Source organism: Myxocyprinus asiaticus, chromosome 23 (assembly GCF_019703515.2).
Source record: "Myxocyprinus asiaticus isolate MX2 ecotype Aquarium Trade chromosome 23, UBuf_Myxa_2, whole genome shotgun sequence".
NCBI lineage: Eukaryota > Metazoa > Chordata > Actinopteri > Cypriniformes > Catostomidae > Myxocyprinus > Myxocyprinus asiaticus.
The window spans coordinates 2,691,237-2,711,038 of record NC_059366.1 but is presented as its reverse complement, the minus strand read 5'-3'; the positions used below and the strand labels follow the sequence as shown (position 1 = coordinate 2,711,038).

At 43.9% G+C, this 19,802-nt stretch overlaps 1 protein-coding gene across 1 annotated transcript in view; it reads left to right on the top strand.

Annotated features, from left to right (window-relative positions):
* Window positions 1–19,802, top strand: part of nrxn1b (neurexin 1b) — a 582,675-nt gene that overhangs the window by 236,643 nt on the left and 326,230 nt on the right. Inside the window, exon 12 of the mRNA XM_051650892.1 lies at window positions 19,441–19,453. Within this exon, the coding sequence (XP_051506852.1) occupies window positions 19,441–19,453 (13 nt within the window). The remainder of the gene's footprint in view (window positions 1–19,440; window positions 19,454–19,802) is intronic.

Below are 19,802 nucleotides of genomic sequence, written 5' to 3'. Positions count from 1 at the left end.
CCATTGCGCTTTACACTGGAACAAATATTGCGCTTAGAATTAGCGCTCTCATGAAAATGGGATAAGACATAGTGTACGGTCCTTGCGCCTAGAGCTGCGCCTTGCGCACTTGTGAAAATAGAGCCCACTGTGTAAATCTGAGAAACGTTAACATAGACATTTCAAGAAGTGGAAAATGTATATGATGTAGTATCTTAGTTAATGTTACTCTCGACAAGCTCCAGACATGCACAATAAACAGAGTCTACGCTGCGGCCATCCAATTTGAAATCACTATGTGCGCATTTTCATTGATAAGGTTTACCCTTTTGTAAATGTGGCTTCACAGACTCATCAATTCATTGTAAATATGGATGTTTTTATTTAAAATTTTGCTTTATCTTTGTTAGGGGTGTAAGAAATATCAGCAGCCGATATATTATTGGCTGATAACTGGGAAAATCTAAATATTATTATCATGCCGATAATGGAATTTCCACCAATATTTTCGCTGATAGTTTGTTACGGTTTATTTGCTTGCTGCTGAAATCCTCTGACTGCCTGTGGCTTCTCTCTTCAGGCAGAAACTCAGGCAGCTGCAAGCGACAGTGCGCGTGTGCACACAGTATGTCTGTGTGAGTGAGAGCCAAGCTCATGTCGCTCTGTGAGGATTATTTAAACATCTCTGCACCTTGTTACGTTGTCTTGGGGCTTATTTTAGTCATCTGCTGTAAGTAATGTCATGCCATTTCCCATATTCTGTTTGTTTCATGAGGCAATAAATGAAAATGCGAAATAAAACATGTATGTATGTGTAACATAGACTCAGGGGAAACAGAAGGTAGATCCATTTGCAGCTTTGCTAGTAAGGTCACAGAGAATATAGAGAATATAACAGGCAGAGGTCAATATCCAAAATATACAGCAATGTAGGCAAATCCAGTAATCATGGTCACAAAACAGACAGAGGGACGAGGCAGGCAGCAAACAATGACAAAGAGAATTCCAGGCACAGATCAAGGTAAAAAGGCAGGCAGCAGTGAGTCAAGACGATAATAACAGGCAGTAGTTCAAACACAGACAGATTAGAATCGAAAAACACTCTGACACAAAATGTTAGCCGGGGCAAAAACAAGACATTGCACTGAGCCCTGTGTTTGCAGTGCTTAAATAGTCAATTAATTGGGTACAGGTGTATTGTAATCAGTCCCCCTGAGGATGATGGGAATCGTACTTCATAAGAACAGTTAATACTCGGGTGACGGTGCTCTCTGGTGGTTATCGAGGGCTCCCGACGCGAGGAAGCACGCGATGTCGGGGTCTTCCACGGGGTCTGGGGGCAGGTCTTTGCGGGCGAGTCCTGTGGAATTCTATTATGAGGTTGGGGTCAAGAATGTCCTCAGCACTGACCCAGGACCGCTCCTCCGGACCATATCCCTGCCAGTCTAACAGATATTGAATTACGCGACCCCGCCGTCTGGAGTCCTTGAGTTCTTGAACCTGGTAAGCTTCCTCGCCGTCCACTAATATTGGGGGGGGGGGGGTTACAGCATTATCTTCCACTTCCTCCCTCGGACCACCAGCAGGTTTGAGCAGTGAGACATGAAATGTGGGAGAAATACGATAGTTAGCGGGCAGTTGAAGACAAAATGACACGGGAGTGATTTGTTTTAAGATTTTGAAGGGACACACATACCTGGGATTGAGTTTTTTGCAGGGCAGACTAAGGCGTAGGTCGCGAGTGGAGAGCCAGACCTATTGTCCTGGTGTATACTGGGGACTCGGGCGACAATGCCGATTGGCCTGCTCTTTCTGTCTCCTCACAGCTTGCTGTAGATGGACATGCACCTTTTTCCACACTTCTTCACTCTGCCGGAGCCAGTCGTTGATGGCTGGCAATTCTGTGGGTTCTCCTGACCAGGGGAATAAGGGTGGTTGAAATCCCAGCATGCATTGGAATGGAGTCATGCCCGTGGATGGTTTCTGTAGTGAGTTTTGGCTGTATTCTGCCCACAGCAGGTACCGGCTCCAGTCGGTTTGGTTTTGATGGCAATACATCCTAAGAAAACGAGTGATTTCTTGATTCAGACGTTCGGTTTGCCCGTTGGATTGAGGATGGTACCCAGAGGTGAGGCTGATGTTGACATTTAGTTGACGGAAGAAGGCCGTCCAGACCCGAGCAGTGAATTGTAGACCCCGGTCGGATACTATGTCTTCAGGTAACCTGTAGAACTGAAATACTTGATGTAATAGATGTTCTGCTGTCTTGAAGGCTGTGGGGAGCTTGGGTAGAGGGATTAATCGACATGATTTGGAAAAATGATTGATTACTGTTAAGATTGTGGTGTTACCTTGAGAGACTAGAAGATCGGTGATAAAGTCAATTGCAATGTGAGGCCATGGACGCTGCGGGATGGGAAGTAGTTGAAGCAGACCTGCCAGGAGTAGTCTGGAAGATTTGGTTACTGCACAAGTGGAGCATTGGTTGACATAATAAATGGTGTCTGCCTGCGTGGTTCTCCACCAAAATTGGTTCCGGAGTAGTTGGAGTGTAGCTGTAATGCAGGGCTGCCCGGAGCTGGTGGAGGTATGGACCCCCTGTAAAACCTTCTCCCATAAAGATTGTGGCACATAGGTTTTGCCTTCTGGGCAATCGTGAGGAACCGGATCTTGAGACTGGGCCTGGGTAATTTCTGTCATGATGTCCCATTGGACTGGGGCTATGATTAGAGATGTGGGGATTATGGGTTCTGGTGTCTGGTTCTGGTTCTGATTCTGAGCTTTGAATTGACAATAGAGGGTGTCAGCTTTAACATTCTTGGTGCCAGGGCGATATGTGATCTTGAAGTCAAATCGTATAAAAAATAGTGCCCACCTGGCCTGGCATGGATTCAATCTCTTTGCTGAGCGCAGATATTCCAGGTTCTGATGATCTGTCAACACAAGAAATGGATGCTTTGCCCCCTCCAGCCAATGTCGCCATTCCTCCAGGGCTGCTTTCATGGTGAGTAATTATCGGTTCCCCACATCGTAGTTTTGTTCTGCTGTGGAGAGTTTTCGGGAATAGAAGGTACAGGGGTAGAGTTTCGGATGTGACCCATGGCGTTGTGAGAGAATGGCTTCAATCCCGGTGTTCGAGGTGTCGACCTCGACTACGAATGGATAGTCTGGATTCGGATGATGCAGAATGGGAGCGGAGGTGACGCGGGCTTTGAGGTCCCTAAAGGCTTGTAATGCTGATGCAGACCAACATAGTTTGGTGCTCCCTCCTATTTGCATGGAAGTAAGGGGTGCAGCAATCATGCTGAAGTTCCTGATGAACCATCTGTAAAAGTTAGCGAACCCCAGGAAGCATTGTAGTTCCTTCAGAGAGGATGGTTGAGGCCAGTTTAAGACCGCCTACACCTTGTTGTCATCCATGGTGACCCCCTCAGAGCTCAGGATGTAGCCCAAGAACGACACAGATGTCTGATGAAACTCACATTTCTCAGCCTTGGCATAGAGCTGGTGTGAGATTAGATGCTGGAGAATGTCACTGAAATGTCCGATGTGTTCTTCCAGGAAATTAGAATGTCGTCGATGTATACAGTCACCCATCGGTTCAACATATCTCTGAAGACATCGTTGATGAAGGACTGAAACACTGAAGGACTATTGGCAAGGCCAAAATGCACGACCAAGTATTCATAGTGCCCACTGCTGGTGGAAAATGCTGTCTTCCATTTGTCCCCCTCTCTGATGCGAATGAGGTTGTATGCGCTGCGCAGATCCAGTTTGGTGAAATACTTGGCAGTTCGTAGCTGTTCCAGTGCTGCCGGGACTAATGGTAAAGGGTAACAAAATTTCACTGTGATATCATTGAGAGCACGATAATCGATGCAAGGTCAGAAGACCACCATCCTTCTTGCCCACGAAGAAGAATCCAACTGCAACAGGTGAAGTGGATGGTCGTATGAAACCCTTGGCCAGCTCCTCCTCAATGTAACTTTTCATGGCCTTGGCTTCAGGTTCAGATAAAGGAAAAATCCTGCCTCGAGGTGGTGTCATGCCCAGTAATAGTTCAATGGCACAGTCACTGGAACGGTGAGGGGGAAGTTGTGATGTTTTGGTTTTACTGAAGGCTTCCACCAGATCTGCATATTCATTTGGTAATTCAGGTACCTCAGCAATTTTCTCTGTGACTGATGCAGCTCCAACAGATATAGGAGTGGTGGTGTAGTGGACTAAAGCACTGAACTGGTAAGCAAAATGTTGTTGGTTCAATTCCCACAGCCACCACCATTGTGTCCTTGAGCAAGACACTTAACTCCAGGTTGCTCCAGGGGATTGTCCCTGTAATAAGGTAAGGGTAAGGGTAAGGGCAGGGTAAGTTGCTTTGGATAAAAGCGTCTGCCAATTGCATAAATGTAAATGTAAATGTACCATCAGCAAACTTAATGATGGCATTGGAGCTATGTGTTGCCACACAGTCATGTGTGTACAAGGAATACAAGAGTGGGCTGAGAACACAGCCCAGTGTTGAGGGTCAGTGAGGAGATGTTGCTGCCTATTCTAACCACCTGGCATCTGTTTGACAGGAAGTCCAGGATCCAGCTGCACAGTGAGCTGTTTAAGCCCAGAGCCCAGAGTTTCTCATCTAGCTTGGAGGGCACTATGGTGTTGAATGCTGAGCTGTAGTCTACAAACAGCATTCTCACTAGGGTTTGAATTTTGATTTTTGTTGTTTAAATGTTCATTACATGTTGTTTATAGTCTCAATTTGGTTTAATGCATTATTACATCTGTTAGAAGATCATTATTCTCTATGTGTTAGCGAGTCATCAGGGTTACCGTCAGACAAAAATTTACTGACCAAACCATGATTTAAACATTTTAATGACCGGTTGCTATGGCAGTGAAGTATGCTTTAAGCATGGATGAAATAAGTCCTGCATCCAGTTGACCTTGCAAGAAGCAGAGTATCTTCTGCACAGGGCAATATGCAGAGTCCTCACAGGAGGAACACCAGTAAGCAAAGTCACTATTTTAAGGCAAACATCCGCCACTTCGAGGGGGCCCTGGCCAGTAGAATAGTGTCGAGCACCCGGGGAAAGTGAGAGGGCTGCACTGGGAACACAAAGGTGTTTTCTGCCCTGGCCCTCTCAAGGGTCAGGGAAATCACTTGGTTTTTCTTAAGTCATTGTGTTGCAACATGGAAGTCTTCTGGCACATCTCTAACAGGCAAGACAGGCAATGAAGTGATCAGTGCCACGGCAAAAATGTGTTCCCGGTTTGTGACAGTGAGAAAAGTGAGAGGGCTACTAGTGGACAAGGAGGCACCTTTAATCTCAATGTTGTGAAATGGCAGTCTTCTGGCATGCCAACAAAAATGGTTACAACAGGGTGAAACCGACCTGTATTTCAGAGGAGTTGTCATACTCTCATTCTCGGCTCACACGGCAAGGAAAACAAAAAGGGAATTCCTGACAAATTTAGCCAGGGGTGTCACTCAACAGACACCGGGCCACGCATAGACCTGCCAATTTCCTGGCAGAGACCTTGTTGAACGGAGAACAAATTTGTGTCATTTGTGACACTCAGGCACTGCTTTGTCCCATTTTCCTGCCCACGGGAAATCATGCATCACTTATAAAAGCGTAGCGAAAACACATCCCTGACATCATCGCAGAACATGAACAAAAGCAGTCTGCTGAACCGAACCAGCAAACGCCATGGGCTCACTGAACAGGCAAAGCCACTTAAGATTGAGAAGAGGAAAGACGTATGACTCAAGATGGCAACAAATCATCCTCAAACACTCCTTGCTCTGTATCCCATCCTCACAAGACATAGGTAGGAGAGCTTTCCGGCGTCAGCTTTCCCAGAATGCAAGCCGATAGTGTCATGCTCGCAATAAACACAATCAAACTCTTTTTGTCTGACAGGCATAATCTCCAGTGATTATAGCATCTCTCTCATCATAATCTCCATTTAAGGTGATCATATCATATGTGGCAATAGTTGTGTGCGGATCGTAATCGTCAAATTGAACAGGTGATGCTGCAAGAAATGGAGAAGAGGAAAGACGCAAGGCTCAATTCGGCAGCAACTCATTCTCAAACTCTCCGTGCTCTATATCCTATCCTTATTTGTCTCTCTCGTGCTGTCCTGCTGAAGATGCAGAAGCCATATGGCGGGAGAAACATGAGCAAAGCATTTTGAGTTTATTGCTCTCACAGTGAACGCAATAAATCTCAGCGAGCACTGTCAGTGTTGGCTTAGCCCAGACAAGAAACAGTGCTGGTACTGAACAGGCAAAGCCGCTTGATAAAGAGGAGAGGAGGCACGCACGGCTTGGTCTGGTGACAAATCTTTCTAAAATCTCCACGCTCTATATACAGTCCTCTCATACCTCCCTTGTGCAGTCCCTCGGGAGCTACAGAAGGAATATGGCTGTAGGAAAGGGAAGCATGCTTGGGTGTGAGAGGTGTGTTTTAGGGTTAATTGATATTGTGATATCCTTAAAATGTTTGATTGATTTTCTCTCATGCCCCCTTATCATCTCCTTCACATTCTGACACACATTACGCTGACATGGCAGAAGTTCAGGATGCTAGTGGGCAATCAAGATTGCCATCACACACACACACACACACACACACACACTCAACGAGGGTTTAGGATATGTGATATCATGTTGATGAAAACAGTCATCTAAATCTCAGTAAACCATAATCACGTTACGCTCAGCTTTCCGGGGCCCAGCCACTGAAAGGGGCCCGAGAGATATAGATCAACACCCCGATAGTGCTATGACGTCCGGTGAGTGCCCGCCCGCACACATTGCCCACCACAAAAGCAGGCGCTCCAACATATAATGGCATGGCAAGAACTTGGAGTGCCTCAATGTAGTATTTCATCAGTAACTCATTTTTTATTTTTTTTTTATTTATTTTTTTATAAATAGCATTGCAAAAGTCATTGGTTCAGGTATTCATTGTAGCTTATATTTAGATGACATCTGCATCTGCGATAGGTGCAAGCACATGAGCACTGAGCGTAAAATTCAACTGAAGATAAACAAAATACAATTTTGGTCGATACTACTGTATATGACTTCAAGTTCTCAAAGACAATAACTGTTTGTATGCATTTCTGCCAACTTCATTCTCTTCACAATGATTCAGAGATGTTTATGGATGGAGTCCGCTTTAAGGTTGTAAAATAGACAAAATGTATTGGCATCACCTTTGACAGCAAGCAGCAAAGGATATACATATTCCTGACCAAAGCTCAATTTACAATTCAGCGGCCATTGCTCTTTTGTTGGCACTGAAGTTCATTGAGACTGCACAACAGCTGAATATATTTCATGAATTTCTAAATCAAAATAATTTCTTGAAGCACTGTAATCTATTAAAACTGATCACCCAACAATTGTGAATATTTTAAACATATTTTCATCCTTTTAAGCTAAAGATTTTAACATAATCTTCTGCTGGTACATAGCCACTGTGTAATCTCTGGAAATGAGCAAACAGGTTATGCTACCACAGAGGAATTATCTTCAGAACTCAGAAAGTGCTCTATACCTTCCACAGTTCTGAATCCTATTTTAAATTCATATGTAAAAGCAAGTGACAATCAGAATGGGATCATTACTTAACCAATACATTTCATGAAATAATTCCTGCTGTTGGGACAATAAGTATATTCTCTTTTAATAACCGCTGGGACCAAGTCATTTAAACGCATGATGTCAGATAGACTCAAGATTCACAAACACATTTTTACTGCCAGGGGAAAATCCCCCCATATTTGCATCATTTCAGAACCCACTGACTGTCAAACATATGTTATTGGATTGTAATATTTCTATTCCTTTGAGAAAATTGTTTTATTTCATTGGCACCCTTGTTTTTTGAGAGTTTTAAGAAAATATTTATCTTAAACATATATCTTAATACTTATTTATTTATTTATTTATTTATTGTTGTTGTTTTCCCCACTATTAAACCTGGTTTTCACCATGAAAATAACCATAGAAGCTGGCATGGCTCAAACAAACAAACAAACATCAAATCCTTGTTAACTTAATAAGCAGTAAGTATTAGCAAAATCTGACGAAAGCTCATTTGCAAGGTAGATCACCACACTTGTTTACAACTCAGATGAAAATGTTATATAGAATAGAAAGTCAGTTACAGTTTAAATGCCACCTGAAAAGAAGAAACCAAAACCTTGTGTTGAGCAGGGTTAATTTAATAATTAGCTCCATCACTTGAACATATTTTACTGTAATCATACACTGTTTATTCATAATGTATGTGGTTTTAAATCCAGAAATTGGACAATAGATATTTTTAAAACTCTGAAAGCTGGGAGGATAGTGAACTGATGTGTAAATCAGTAATTTATTATCTAATTTATGATCTATTATCTTCTTTAAGCGTTGTCCTGGACCCTATCATCTGCACAGATGGTCCCAGAAATGATTGTGTGTGAATGATCCCTTGTGCTGTGAGATGCTGGTTAAAGAGCAAAATGCAATAAACAAAGACCTCCACCTATAGTCATCATCAGTGCTTGGCACACATCTAAAATTCAAATGCACTGTTGAAATAAAAAACAGAGCCAAACCGGTTCGATTGGATTCAGTGGTCTCACTGTGCTCACTATAAACTTTCTCTGTCTACTCAGAGTTTGATCCTAAGTTCATGACTAAACCTGACGCTCAAACACATTATTGTGTGTAATTTTTATGCAAACAGCCAACGCAAGGAAATACACTGCGCTATTGCAGAAGCTTGAGATTCCTACTGGAAAAACTAACTGAAAATAATGTCTATATTATATACAGTAAATATAATCTGATATAAATTAAAGTGACTATATTGGTTCACAATTTTAAATTATAGGCTTATTCATTTTTCAAGGTTAAGCTTAAAATCTAGAAAATAATTTAAGATGTAAAAGCTTGTTATTAAATGAATAGCTCGATATAAGTTGATAAAGGGCAAGCCATGTCATTTTGTGAGATAGCCAACAATATAACTGTATGCATTATATTTGGTCAGGTTGAATGACTCTTCACACAATTAATGTGTCTTTAAAGTGTGAGGATCACCTTATGGACAATTCTGCAAACATTATTTTTCCTAAAAGGTTATCAGCATCACACACTAGATACATGTTTATGTTTATGTAAAGATTATGTAAAGAAATGCAAAGATACTCAATAATTTGTTTTTAATGTGTTGCTCAAAAGATGCAAGGTTCCCAGATCTCTCTAAAAAAATAAAAATAAATAACATATGTAACACCTTAATATATAATAGATTAAGGGCTCTATTTTCATGAGCGTGCAAAGCGCAGCGATACACACAACGACTGTGAATTTTCAAGAGAGCGCTAATTCTAAAAGCAATTTTCATGCCAGGGCAAAGCGCAAGTGGGCGTGTGTGGGAGTGCATTATTGTGGGTTTATGCGCGCAAACTGTGGGTGTATTGTATGTTAATGAAGTGGCACAAAGCACAATTAGCTATTTTCCTGAGAAATAGGTCATTGCGCTAAGAAGTTTTAAAACCACATCTTAACTCAGTGCAAGGTTTAAACTCTGTTCCTGCATTTGCAGTTTGGATATCCCACTAGCAGGTGGTAATAAACTTCGTGTCCAAACTCTGAAAATATAGTGGAACATGAAATTATGTCTCTGACGATCAGAGTTGTTATAGCTGTCTTATATGAAACAAACATTTATGAGATTTGTGTTATCTATAGTTCATGGTTTATTTTTCAATTATTATTATTATTATTATGTTTAAATTTAAAATTGTATTTATGGTCTAATTTGTAGGCCTTAAGGTATTTTCCCACCTTTTGTCATAGAGTGATTTTTAAGTCACTGCAAAACGTGCCAGTGGAAGAAGTTGAAGAGAGTAAAATGTTTTGAATTGGTAGGATATAATTTTGTGACCACTTCATTCTTTTGAATATATTTTCACTTTTTTTTTAAGTGTAATTTAAATTTATAAATATGTTTGGTTTAATTTTTTCGTGTTTCAATAAATGTATTTAATTTTTCAAAATTGACCGGTAGAAGTGAAGTGCATGCCAGTACAATTAATTAATATTAGTCATGATTTGTGTGTCAGTAGATGAAAATTATTAATAATACTTAGTCTGTAATTTAATGGAGCCTACATCCAAATCCTGTCGAGAATCACATTTTTCATGCGTATAAAAGGAGTGTGTCTCTGTCATAGAAATATGCCGGACAATCATCAAGGACGCAATTTATGCACAAAAGAATGTTATTTTCAGTTCTCCTTATTCATTGCATACAGTCCATTTACACTACCAACTTCTTATGAATGTGCTGTCTTGGTTTATTTAGCTGTGACCTGAGGGATTGAACTATATAATAGGATGCAGATGGTGGAATCATAACTGGAGAAAACCTCAGAATTAAATTGCATGTAATCCTGCCCATTTGCACGTTGCGTGAACAATTTCACCAAACCTACTTGCGCCGTGACTTAGTGCATGCTTGCCCGAAAATACCAACATTTCATGGCTGCACAGTGCAGCGATATACCATAAGTCATAAGCACAAAGTCAGAGGGTGACTTTGCGATTATGACTTATGGCATAGCGCTGCACTTAACGCTAGCACTCTTAAAATAGGGCCCCATATCATAATATCTAAACCCATACATAGGAACATGCACATACATTTTGAGGGGCAGTGGCTCAAAAGGAGAAAAAAGACACCAGAGAATGATTAACAAACTTTTCAAAGTCATATTGTTAATAGGCTTCATGCTAATACTACTACTGTTGTTGTTGCTGTTATAACTCATGTTCCATTCTAAGATTCCAATTTCTATGTTGCTCCTTATCAAACCCTTAGTATTATGTCCCTTTACAGTAAGTCACTAAAATCCTCTCACCAGTATTGACCTGTATGTTCCATATACCTTCAATGTACTGCGCTGTGGGATGTGACAAAAACCTTCTGCAGATGGAATCATCACAGACGGTTATAAATTCTGTGACTAAATCAGACCAGAAAACAACACAAAAACATTTTTAACGTCTGAATGAGAGATGTTTACGGTAATGTACCGTGGGCATGTAGACTCGCCGGTCACACACCAGACTCGCCGGCACACGGAGATGAATCGTGGATAAAATATCTTTAAATGTCCATGAAAATTAAATTTGCCAATATTTGTGCTGTCTTCAGACCTGTATGAACCTTTCCTGGGACTGGGTATGGACCAAAAGCAGTTTTTGATGTTTTTCTTGATATCATTTCTCATGTGTTTTTCCATTCACTGCCATTGTTTCCTCACACGGATGGTCACAAATATGGCGGCTGAATATGTGACGTCACTGAAACAGGTCATTACCTGACTCCTGAAGCTCAGAAAACTTTCACTCACTCTTTGACCTGGTGCCTTGTTATTTTAATAGTATTGTCTATATATTAATAGGCTAAATACGCAACTCATGTAAAATAATGTATATAACTACATCTTTTTTTATCTGTAAACTAATATTGTAACGTATACTGGAACTGCTGACAATGATGACGATGACGAGGACGTGAAGATGAAGAACCCAAGTGCAGTTTATTTACAGAAAGTGAACTCCAATAACCCTGACTACAAAACAAAACATGAACATGGACTTGACAAACACATACCATCACATACAATACTTGACAAATAGACAATGCAAACATGAGGGCTTAAATACAAGACATGGGAGAACATAAACCAATGAACAAACAGAACTGATAACAAGATAATTAAACAATAAACCAATGAAAACATGACACATGAACATGGAGGGAAAACAGAAATCACATGACTAGGGAAACAGGAACACATGACATGAAACAGGAACTAGAATTTCAAAATAAAAGACATGAATCAACAGAATACATCTGACATATCCCCCCCCACTAAGGGGTGGCTCCTGACACCCCAACACAAAACACGTAATACATGACGTAATTCAAAGTTCTGTAGGGAGAAGGGGGGGGTGTCTTGAGGCGTGGGGCGTGGTGTGGCGAGAAAGGACGAGGGGCATGGGACCAGGGCAAAGTCTGTGGGAGGTGAAGCCATGAGAGGCTCGAGGGGCGGAGCCATGGAAGGTGGAGCCGTGAGAGGCTCGAGGGGCAGAGTCTTGGAACGTGGTGCCCGGAGAGTAGCCGAAGACTCGAAGGGCCAGGGTGGAGCCGATGGCAGGGAGGACCAAGGCGATGCTAGAGGCTCGGAGAGCCAAAGCGGAGCCAGGTGACCGACAGACCAAGGAGGAGCCAGAGGGACGAGGGACCCCGGCACAGCCGACAGGCTGAAGGACCGTAGTGGAGCCGAGGGAACGCCAAGCTGAGGCAATGTAGAGGGACCGACAGGCCAAAGTGAAGTCCAGGGCTCAGAGGGTCCGGGCGGGATCGGAGGGCCGAAAGTTCCCCTTGCCTGCTCAGGAGAAGTAAAGGTGGGTATAAGGGTGGGAACCATCTCCAGGTCCCACTGCCCAGGTGTGGCTGTGACATGGTATGGAGCAGGCTGAGGCGTCGCTGTGACGTGGCATGGAGCAGGCTGAGGCATCGCTGTGACGTGGCACTCTGGCTCGGCGGCGGCCATGTCGTGGGACTCTGGCTCGGCGGCGGCCATGTTGTGGGACTCTGGCTCGGGATCCGCCTCCCCCACAGTGAACGGGGAACCGATGAATCGAAGGGCGAGGTCGATATATTGAGCCAGGCTGAGGGAACTGCGATCGCCAGGCATCAAAAAAGAAATGGACTCATTTAGTCCAAATCTAAAAACAACCCTTGAGGGCAACCTCATTGAAGTCTACCTGGCTGGCTAGACCGCAGAAGTCCTCAACATAGTCCTCCAGAGGACGATTCCCCTGACATAAGCGCAGAAGTAAAGCTGCTGGGTCCGTGGGTGGTCGAGTATTCTGTAACGTATGCTGGAACTGCTGACAATGATGACGATGACGAGGACATGAAGATGAAGAACCCAAGTGCAGTTTATTTACAGAACGTGAACTCCAATAACCCTGACTACAAAACATAAACATGAACATGGACTTGACTTGACTTGACTTGACTTGACTTGACTTGACTTGACAAACACATACCATCACATACAATACTTGACAAATAGACAATGCAAACATGAGGGCTTAAATACAAGACATGGGAGAACATAAACCAATGAACAAACAGAACTGATAACAAGATAATTAAACAATAAACCAATGAAAACATGACACATGAACATGGAGGGAAAACAGAAATCACATGACTAGGGAAACAGGAACACATGACATGAAACAGGAACTAGAATTTCAAAATAAAAGACATGAATCAACAGAATACACCTGACAAATATTAATTTAAATTTTACTTAAAATATACTTTACTTGCAAACACAAATTTATACATTACTTCCTCCCATGACAAATTATTTTGAGTAAAAACTACTTTCCTGGAGACACAGTGTGCACTGTGTAGGATCTTTTGCTACATATTTTCATCACATGATTCACCTGCTTGCTTGCTGGTGTTTTGAATCCTGCTTTGCAAAGAAACACTCCCTTTAGCAGCCTTCCTCTGCTCTTTCTCTCTGTCTCATCTTTCTTTTTTTTCTGCAGTGTGCAACACGCAATTTGAACATGTACAATATGCACAGCATAATGTGATGCCTGATATGCAGACCTGGTTTTATTTAACATTATGCAGTTAAATTCCAAGGTTACTTAAGTGTTATTATCACTGTTATAAACTGTATAGGACTGACATAGGCTTTATATGTGCATGTATACTTCAATACACCGTAAATGGTAGAAAACAGCAAGCTTCATATATTCAGTTCAGCAACAGTTTAAGGGCTCACTTTATTATTCTTTATAATTTATATTATAACTTTATAAGTTATAAGATTTAGCTGTGCTGCAACTGTAGTAATTGGAAAGACCACAATTAAGATTAAATAACAACAAAAGGAAAGTAAAGTATATTTTTTAGGAACTTATGTTAAGCTCTGCGATCTGATTGTTCACCTTATGAACTGATGGACGTTTTTAATGCATTTGGGCCCACTCAAGCAATGTCAATACTAATGAATGCACATTTTTGATGCATTTGGACCCACTCAAGTGTCAAGAGCCCCTCCCCTGTCGCTCCTGATCCTCTGCCTTGCAAAACAAGAGATGTGTCGCAATAGTCGAAGACGGTCATCTAGCGCATTTTTACATAAACAATACAAATATTACGCAGAGAGTGTTTTAATAAGATCATGTCTTAATCGCTTTGATGCTGTGGATATAAAGTGTCAGCAAAATTAATATTTGCAAATAGAATTTATTTCTCCATAGGGGCACATCAGCCCAGAAGGGCAAAGGGGCAGTGGCTTGGGCCACCGAGCCACTCCCCTGTGCACGTCCCTCTATATACTATATATATATATATATATATATATATATATATATATATATATATATATATATACAGGGCTCGAGTTGAGGGGGGATGCAAGGGGATGCCATCCCCCTTGTTGCAAGAAATACCAAAAAAGCATCCCCCTTGTAAAACCACCATCCCCCCTTCCCATCCCCTTTAGATCAACTGTGTCATGTATTACTTAGAATTAATCATGCAAGTAAAATATTTAATATTTAATTGTAATACGTTTGATAAATAACAGACTTTAAATAAGGGTGATTAATCCGACCAATCACACTGCTAGAGTAGGCGTATATAAACAGCTACTTACCTCAACAAGTCATCGAGTCTTCCTGCAATGTCCCACCCTCAACCAACGATGTCTATCGAGCTCAATCTCTTCACCTCTGATGAGGGATTTTCAATCGCTCCGGACTCCCCACAACAGCTTGTCGAGTCTGTGATCATCTCTCCTTCTCCCAACGCTGTTCCTCAACCGCCAGCGGCAAACCGAAGCTCTCAAGCTTCTCGCTCGGACACTTCTTCACCCAGGCGCAGCCGCCAAATTACTGCTTCTCCCCCTCCCTCAAGAGCTTCTCATACCTCCTCAACTATTGCCTCTTTTACATCTCACCGCCAAGCCATTCCTGTATCGGCAAGTGGAATGTCAATGGCTTAAGACACGCTCTCACAGCCGCAGACATTTCATACCCTCGGCGCTCAAACAAAGCTCAAATCTACAACTTGCTTGTCACCCACAAACTTGGCATTTCTCCTGCCCCACCTACTTCACCTCCTCCTGCTAAATGCTCCAAATTGGCTTCCCTCAACCCAAAAACTTCAAGAATTCCAGGAATTGTATCGCAGCCATTCAGCTCCAGTGGCAATATTTCCCCTCAGGACACCATCGAGATTCGGCATTTACCTCCAGTCGTGGAGCTCGTGTTACCATCCCCTCCCCTGCCAAATTTTTCCAGCAAATTCATATCCCTATATGCAGCAAGCCCACCACCTGTCCTCCGAATTTTGCACTGCTCCCACAGGCCATCCTCCTAGCTCTTCAATGACAGCCCTTCTAAATGACTCCACACAACCTATTCATTCTGACTTTATCCATCCCTCAATCCCCCTCTATCCATGGGCCACTGGAGCAGATTCCTGTGTGAGGCTGCCTCCATCAGAGAACTCCGCCCCAGACCCATTCCCCTCCCCATTTTACCCCCTTCCTTTCTGTAATCCTAATCTCCCCTACCCCAGCATCATTCCTTGCATGAGGCTGCCTAAACAAGTGAATCTGGTCCCAAATCCTTTTCCAGCACACCCAGATCTTCCAGCTCGCCTTCCCACATTCACTCTCCATACAGCTATACCTCTCTCTATTCCCTAAAATGCAGCAGTCTCAGAACCTCCGCCAGCCTCCAGTCACCTCTGCTCTCAAATTATTGCAGATGCAGACATAGATCTCTCCTCTTTACTGTCAGCAATCCCAAACAACAACACTGTTAGAGCCATAGACTGCGGCGAGTTCTCAGTAAACAAAAAAAAAATCTTTCTCCCAGCTCTTCTTGCACGCTCACTTTCGCTGAATTTTGCATCACCTTCGGGCACTTTACCGATGCATTTGCTTCATGTTTCCACATAGACGGCGCAAACTTAATGACTACCTATCCATCATCGCCGAACTATCTTATTCTTATGGCGGAAGCCATTTTTTCACGTACCACAAACTTTTCAGCCAAATTTGCAGCAAGAGTCACGCAGTGGAACCAATGCCAGTACTAGGTAGCGCTATATTTAGATCTCCATAATAGAGTGTTCTAAAGATGTATGAGCATTTCATGTGCCGTCTGCATGTCGACCGAACACCACAGTCACACACCCCCTATCCACTGCATCTACAGCAACCAAGTCAACTAACTACGTCTAACCCAGCAGCAATCCATCAAATTCCACCATCAAAGATTACAAAGGAAGAACATTGAGCTTTTCAGCAGAAATTTCAACGATTTCGGATATCACAAAACATCATGCTGTTTCCTGCACATCTGTAACATCTGCGAAGGAGCTCACGCTGGTTCCATGTGTCCAGTTAAAAAATCCTCAATAAATAACAAATTTAGAAAGTACCTCTGTACGCCTGCCATCATTCTTGCATTAGCTAAAGAACTGGCCAACTATCCAGACAAGTCTTTCACTCAATTTTTATTGTCCGGATTAAAACACAGTATCAACCCCGGTTTAGAGAGACTGCCGACCTCAAATCTCTTCTGTCACAACTTGCAATCAGCCCTCGCTGAACATCAAGTAGTTAGGTCTAACAACCTCCTAAATAAAGAAGTCAAATCAGATTTCATGATAGGCCCCTTCACTAAACCTCCCTTTGAGAATTTTCGTATTAATCCCATCGGAGTAGCCACCAGGAAATTCTCTGGGAAAAAATAAAAATACAATAAATAACTTAATAGACATCAGTACTGTATGTTTAGTATAAGTCAAATGCTGACCATTAAAATAAAGAATAAATAAATAAAAATAAAATAAATAGCTAAGTAAACATCAGTACTGTATGTTTAGTATCAGTCAAATGCTGACCATTAAAATAAAGAATAAATACAAATAAAACAAATAGTTAAATAAATATCAGTACTGTTTAGTATCAGTCAAATGCTGACTAATATTAATAATTCCGAGTCAAGATAAACAGTGGCAGCCATGTTACACAGTATTCTGCTATACAAATTCAGGGGAAACTTTCAACTGTGGAAAACGTCATGGTTACTGGTGTAACCTCCGTTCCCTGATGGAGGGAACTAGACGTTGGTGTCGATGTAGTGACACTAGGGGTCACTCTTGGGAGCCCGAGACACCTCTGGTCTTTGATAAAAGGCCAATGAAAATTGGCGAGTGGTATTTGCATGCCACTCCCCCGAACATACGGTTATAAAAGGAGCTGGTATGCAACCACTCGTTCAGGTTTTACGCTGAGGAGCCGATATAAGGTCTGGTCATTTCAGCGGGTAGTTCAGCATTGTGGCAGGAGGGACCAAAGTCTCGTTCCCTTCATCAGGGAATGGAGGTTACACCAGTAACCATGACGTTCCCTATCTGTCACTCACTCGACGTTGGTGTCGATGTAGTGACACTAGGGGTCCCTATACAAAATGCCACAAGGCTGAACATTGTTACGTGAACTGGCGGTGTGCGGTGGGCAGACTTGCTGTGTGCCTCATAGCAGCACACCAGGTCGACATGTAACCTCCCCCAACACAGTTATGAGTGTCGAGCGGCCCTTTTTGGGGACAAGTCGACTACCCAAAGATAGAGACAGGCTTAACCCAGTCGTGGCCTCTTTCCCCTTCTCTTTTTCCACTCCCTAAAAAAGAAGGGGGATTATCCAACTGGGCCGCCAGGTCTAGTCGGGGGGTGTCCCTCCCAAGGCGAGGACACCGCGGAGACCACACCTTGCCCCAAGAGAAGGGGGGATATTTAAGTGGAAGAATACATCACATGGTCTTTCCAACCATGTGGAGAGCCTTCAAGGTAGATCCTGCCCAATGGGGGAGGAGTTACTACAAACATGGAGACTGGGACAGAGGGGCTCTGCCCAAGGAAGACGCAGTTTGCCAGCAGGGAAATGAATTAGCGGTAGATATAGATTGCATGGGGTTAGCCTTACAGGGAACCGCTACGTGCGGAGCACCTACCCCAGAACCGGGCTCTTAGTTAGCGTGTGTACTGGGCCGGCAGCGAGTCTCTCCGAAAACTCGACTGCCACAGGGCTCGGAGGAAGTCAACCAGGGAACAACTTTTGTGAAAGCTACTGGGAATTAACAGCGCACGTCTTCAGCTCAAAAGGAGGTGGAAGGCGCTATGTGCAAGCGATACACCCAGCCGGCTATCCCAGGCTTATCCGCTTGTGTTGCGTGCCACTACCTGGGACGAAACCGGTTCCACCCGGAGGTTGTAGAACCTTGCAAAGGTGTTGGGTGTTGCCAGCCCGATGCTCTGCAAATGTCTGTTAGAGAGGCACCTCTGGCCAGGGCCCAAGAAGCCGCTACACCACGGGTAGAATGGGCTCGTAGCCCTACCGGGGGCGGCATGTTTTGGGCGAGATATGCCATAGTTATGGCGTCAATGAGCCAGTGGGCGATCCTCTGCTTGGAGACAGCGCTTCCTTTCCTCAATGCACTAAAGCAGACAAAGAGCTGCTCAGAGATTCTAAAGCTCTGCGTACAATCCAAATAGATGCGTAAAGCGCGCACCGGACACAGCAACGACAGGGCTGGGTCTGCCTCCTCCCTAAAAGGGGTCGGGGGAACCTTGGGCACATAGCCCGGTCGGGGTCTCAGGATCACGTGAGAATAGCCCAGACCGAACTCCAGGCACATTTCGCTGACAGAGAATGCTTGCAGGTCACCTACCCTCTTGATGGAAGTGAGCGCAGTCAGGAGGGCAGTCTTCAAGGAGAGTGCCTTAAGCTCGGCTGACTGCAAAGCTCAAACGGGGCTCTCTGTAGACCCTGAAAAACTAAAGAGGTCCGATGAGGGAACGAGGCGCGGCCTGGAGGGATTCAGCCTCCTGGCGCCTCTTAGGAACCTTATGATCAGATCATGCTTCCCTAAGGACTTACCGTTGACTGCGTCGTGGTGTGCTGCTATGGCAGCAACGTACACCTTCAAGGTGGAAGGGGACAGCCTCCCTTCCAACCTCTCTTGCACGAAGGAAAGCACTGATCTGACTGTGCATCTCTGGGGGTCTTCCCGATGGGAAGAACACCACTTAGCAAACAGACACCACTTAAAGGCATACAGGCGCCTTGTAGAGGGAGCCCTAGCCTGAGTGAACGTGTCTACCATCGCAGGTGGGAGACAGCTTAGGTCTTCCGCGTCCTGCCCAGGGGCCAGACATGGAGATTCCAGTGGTCTGGGCGCGGGTGCCGGATGGTGCCCCTTCCCTGAGAAAGAAGGTCCTTCCTCAGGGGAATTTGCCCGGGGGGAGCTGTCGCGAGGACCGTGAGGTCCGAGCACCACGTCTGGGCGGGCCAGTAGGGTGCTTACCAGGACGACCTTCTCCTCATCCTCCCTGACCTTGCACAGGGTCTGTGCAAGCAGGCTCACTGGGGGAAAACGCATATTTGCGAATGCCAGGGGACCAGCTGTGTGCCAGCGTGTCTGTGCCGAGGAAGGCCTCAGTCAGGGCGTACCAGAGCGGGCAGTGGGGAGGATTCTTGGGAGGTGAACAGGTGCACCTGTGCCTGTTGAATCGACTCCAAATCAGCTGGACCACCTGAAGGTGGAGTCTCCACTCTCCCTTGAGGGTAACCTGTTGTGACGGCGCATCCGCTGTAGTGTTGAGGTTGCCCGGGATGTGAGTGGCTCG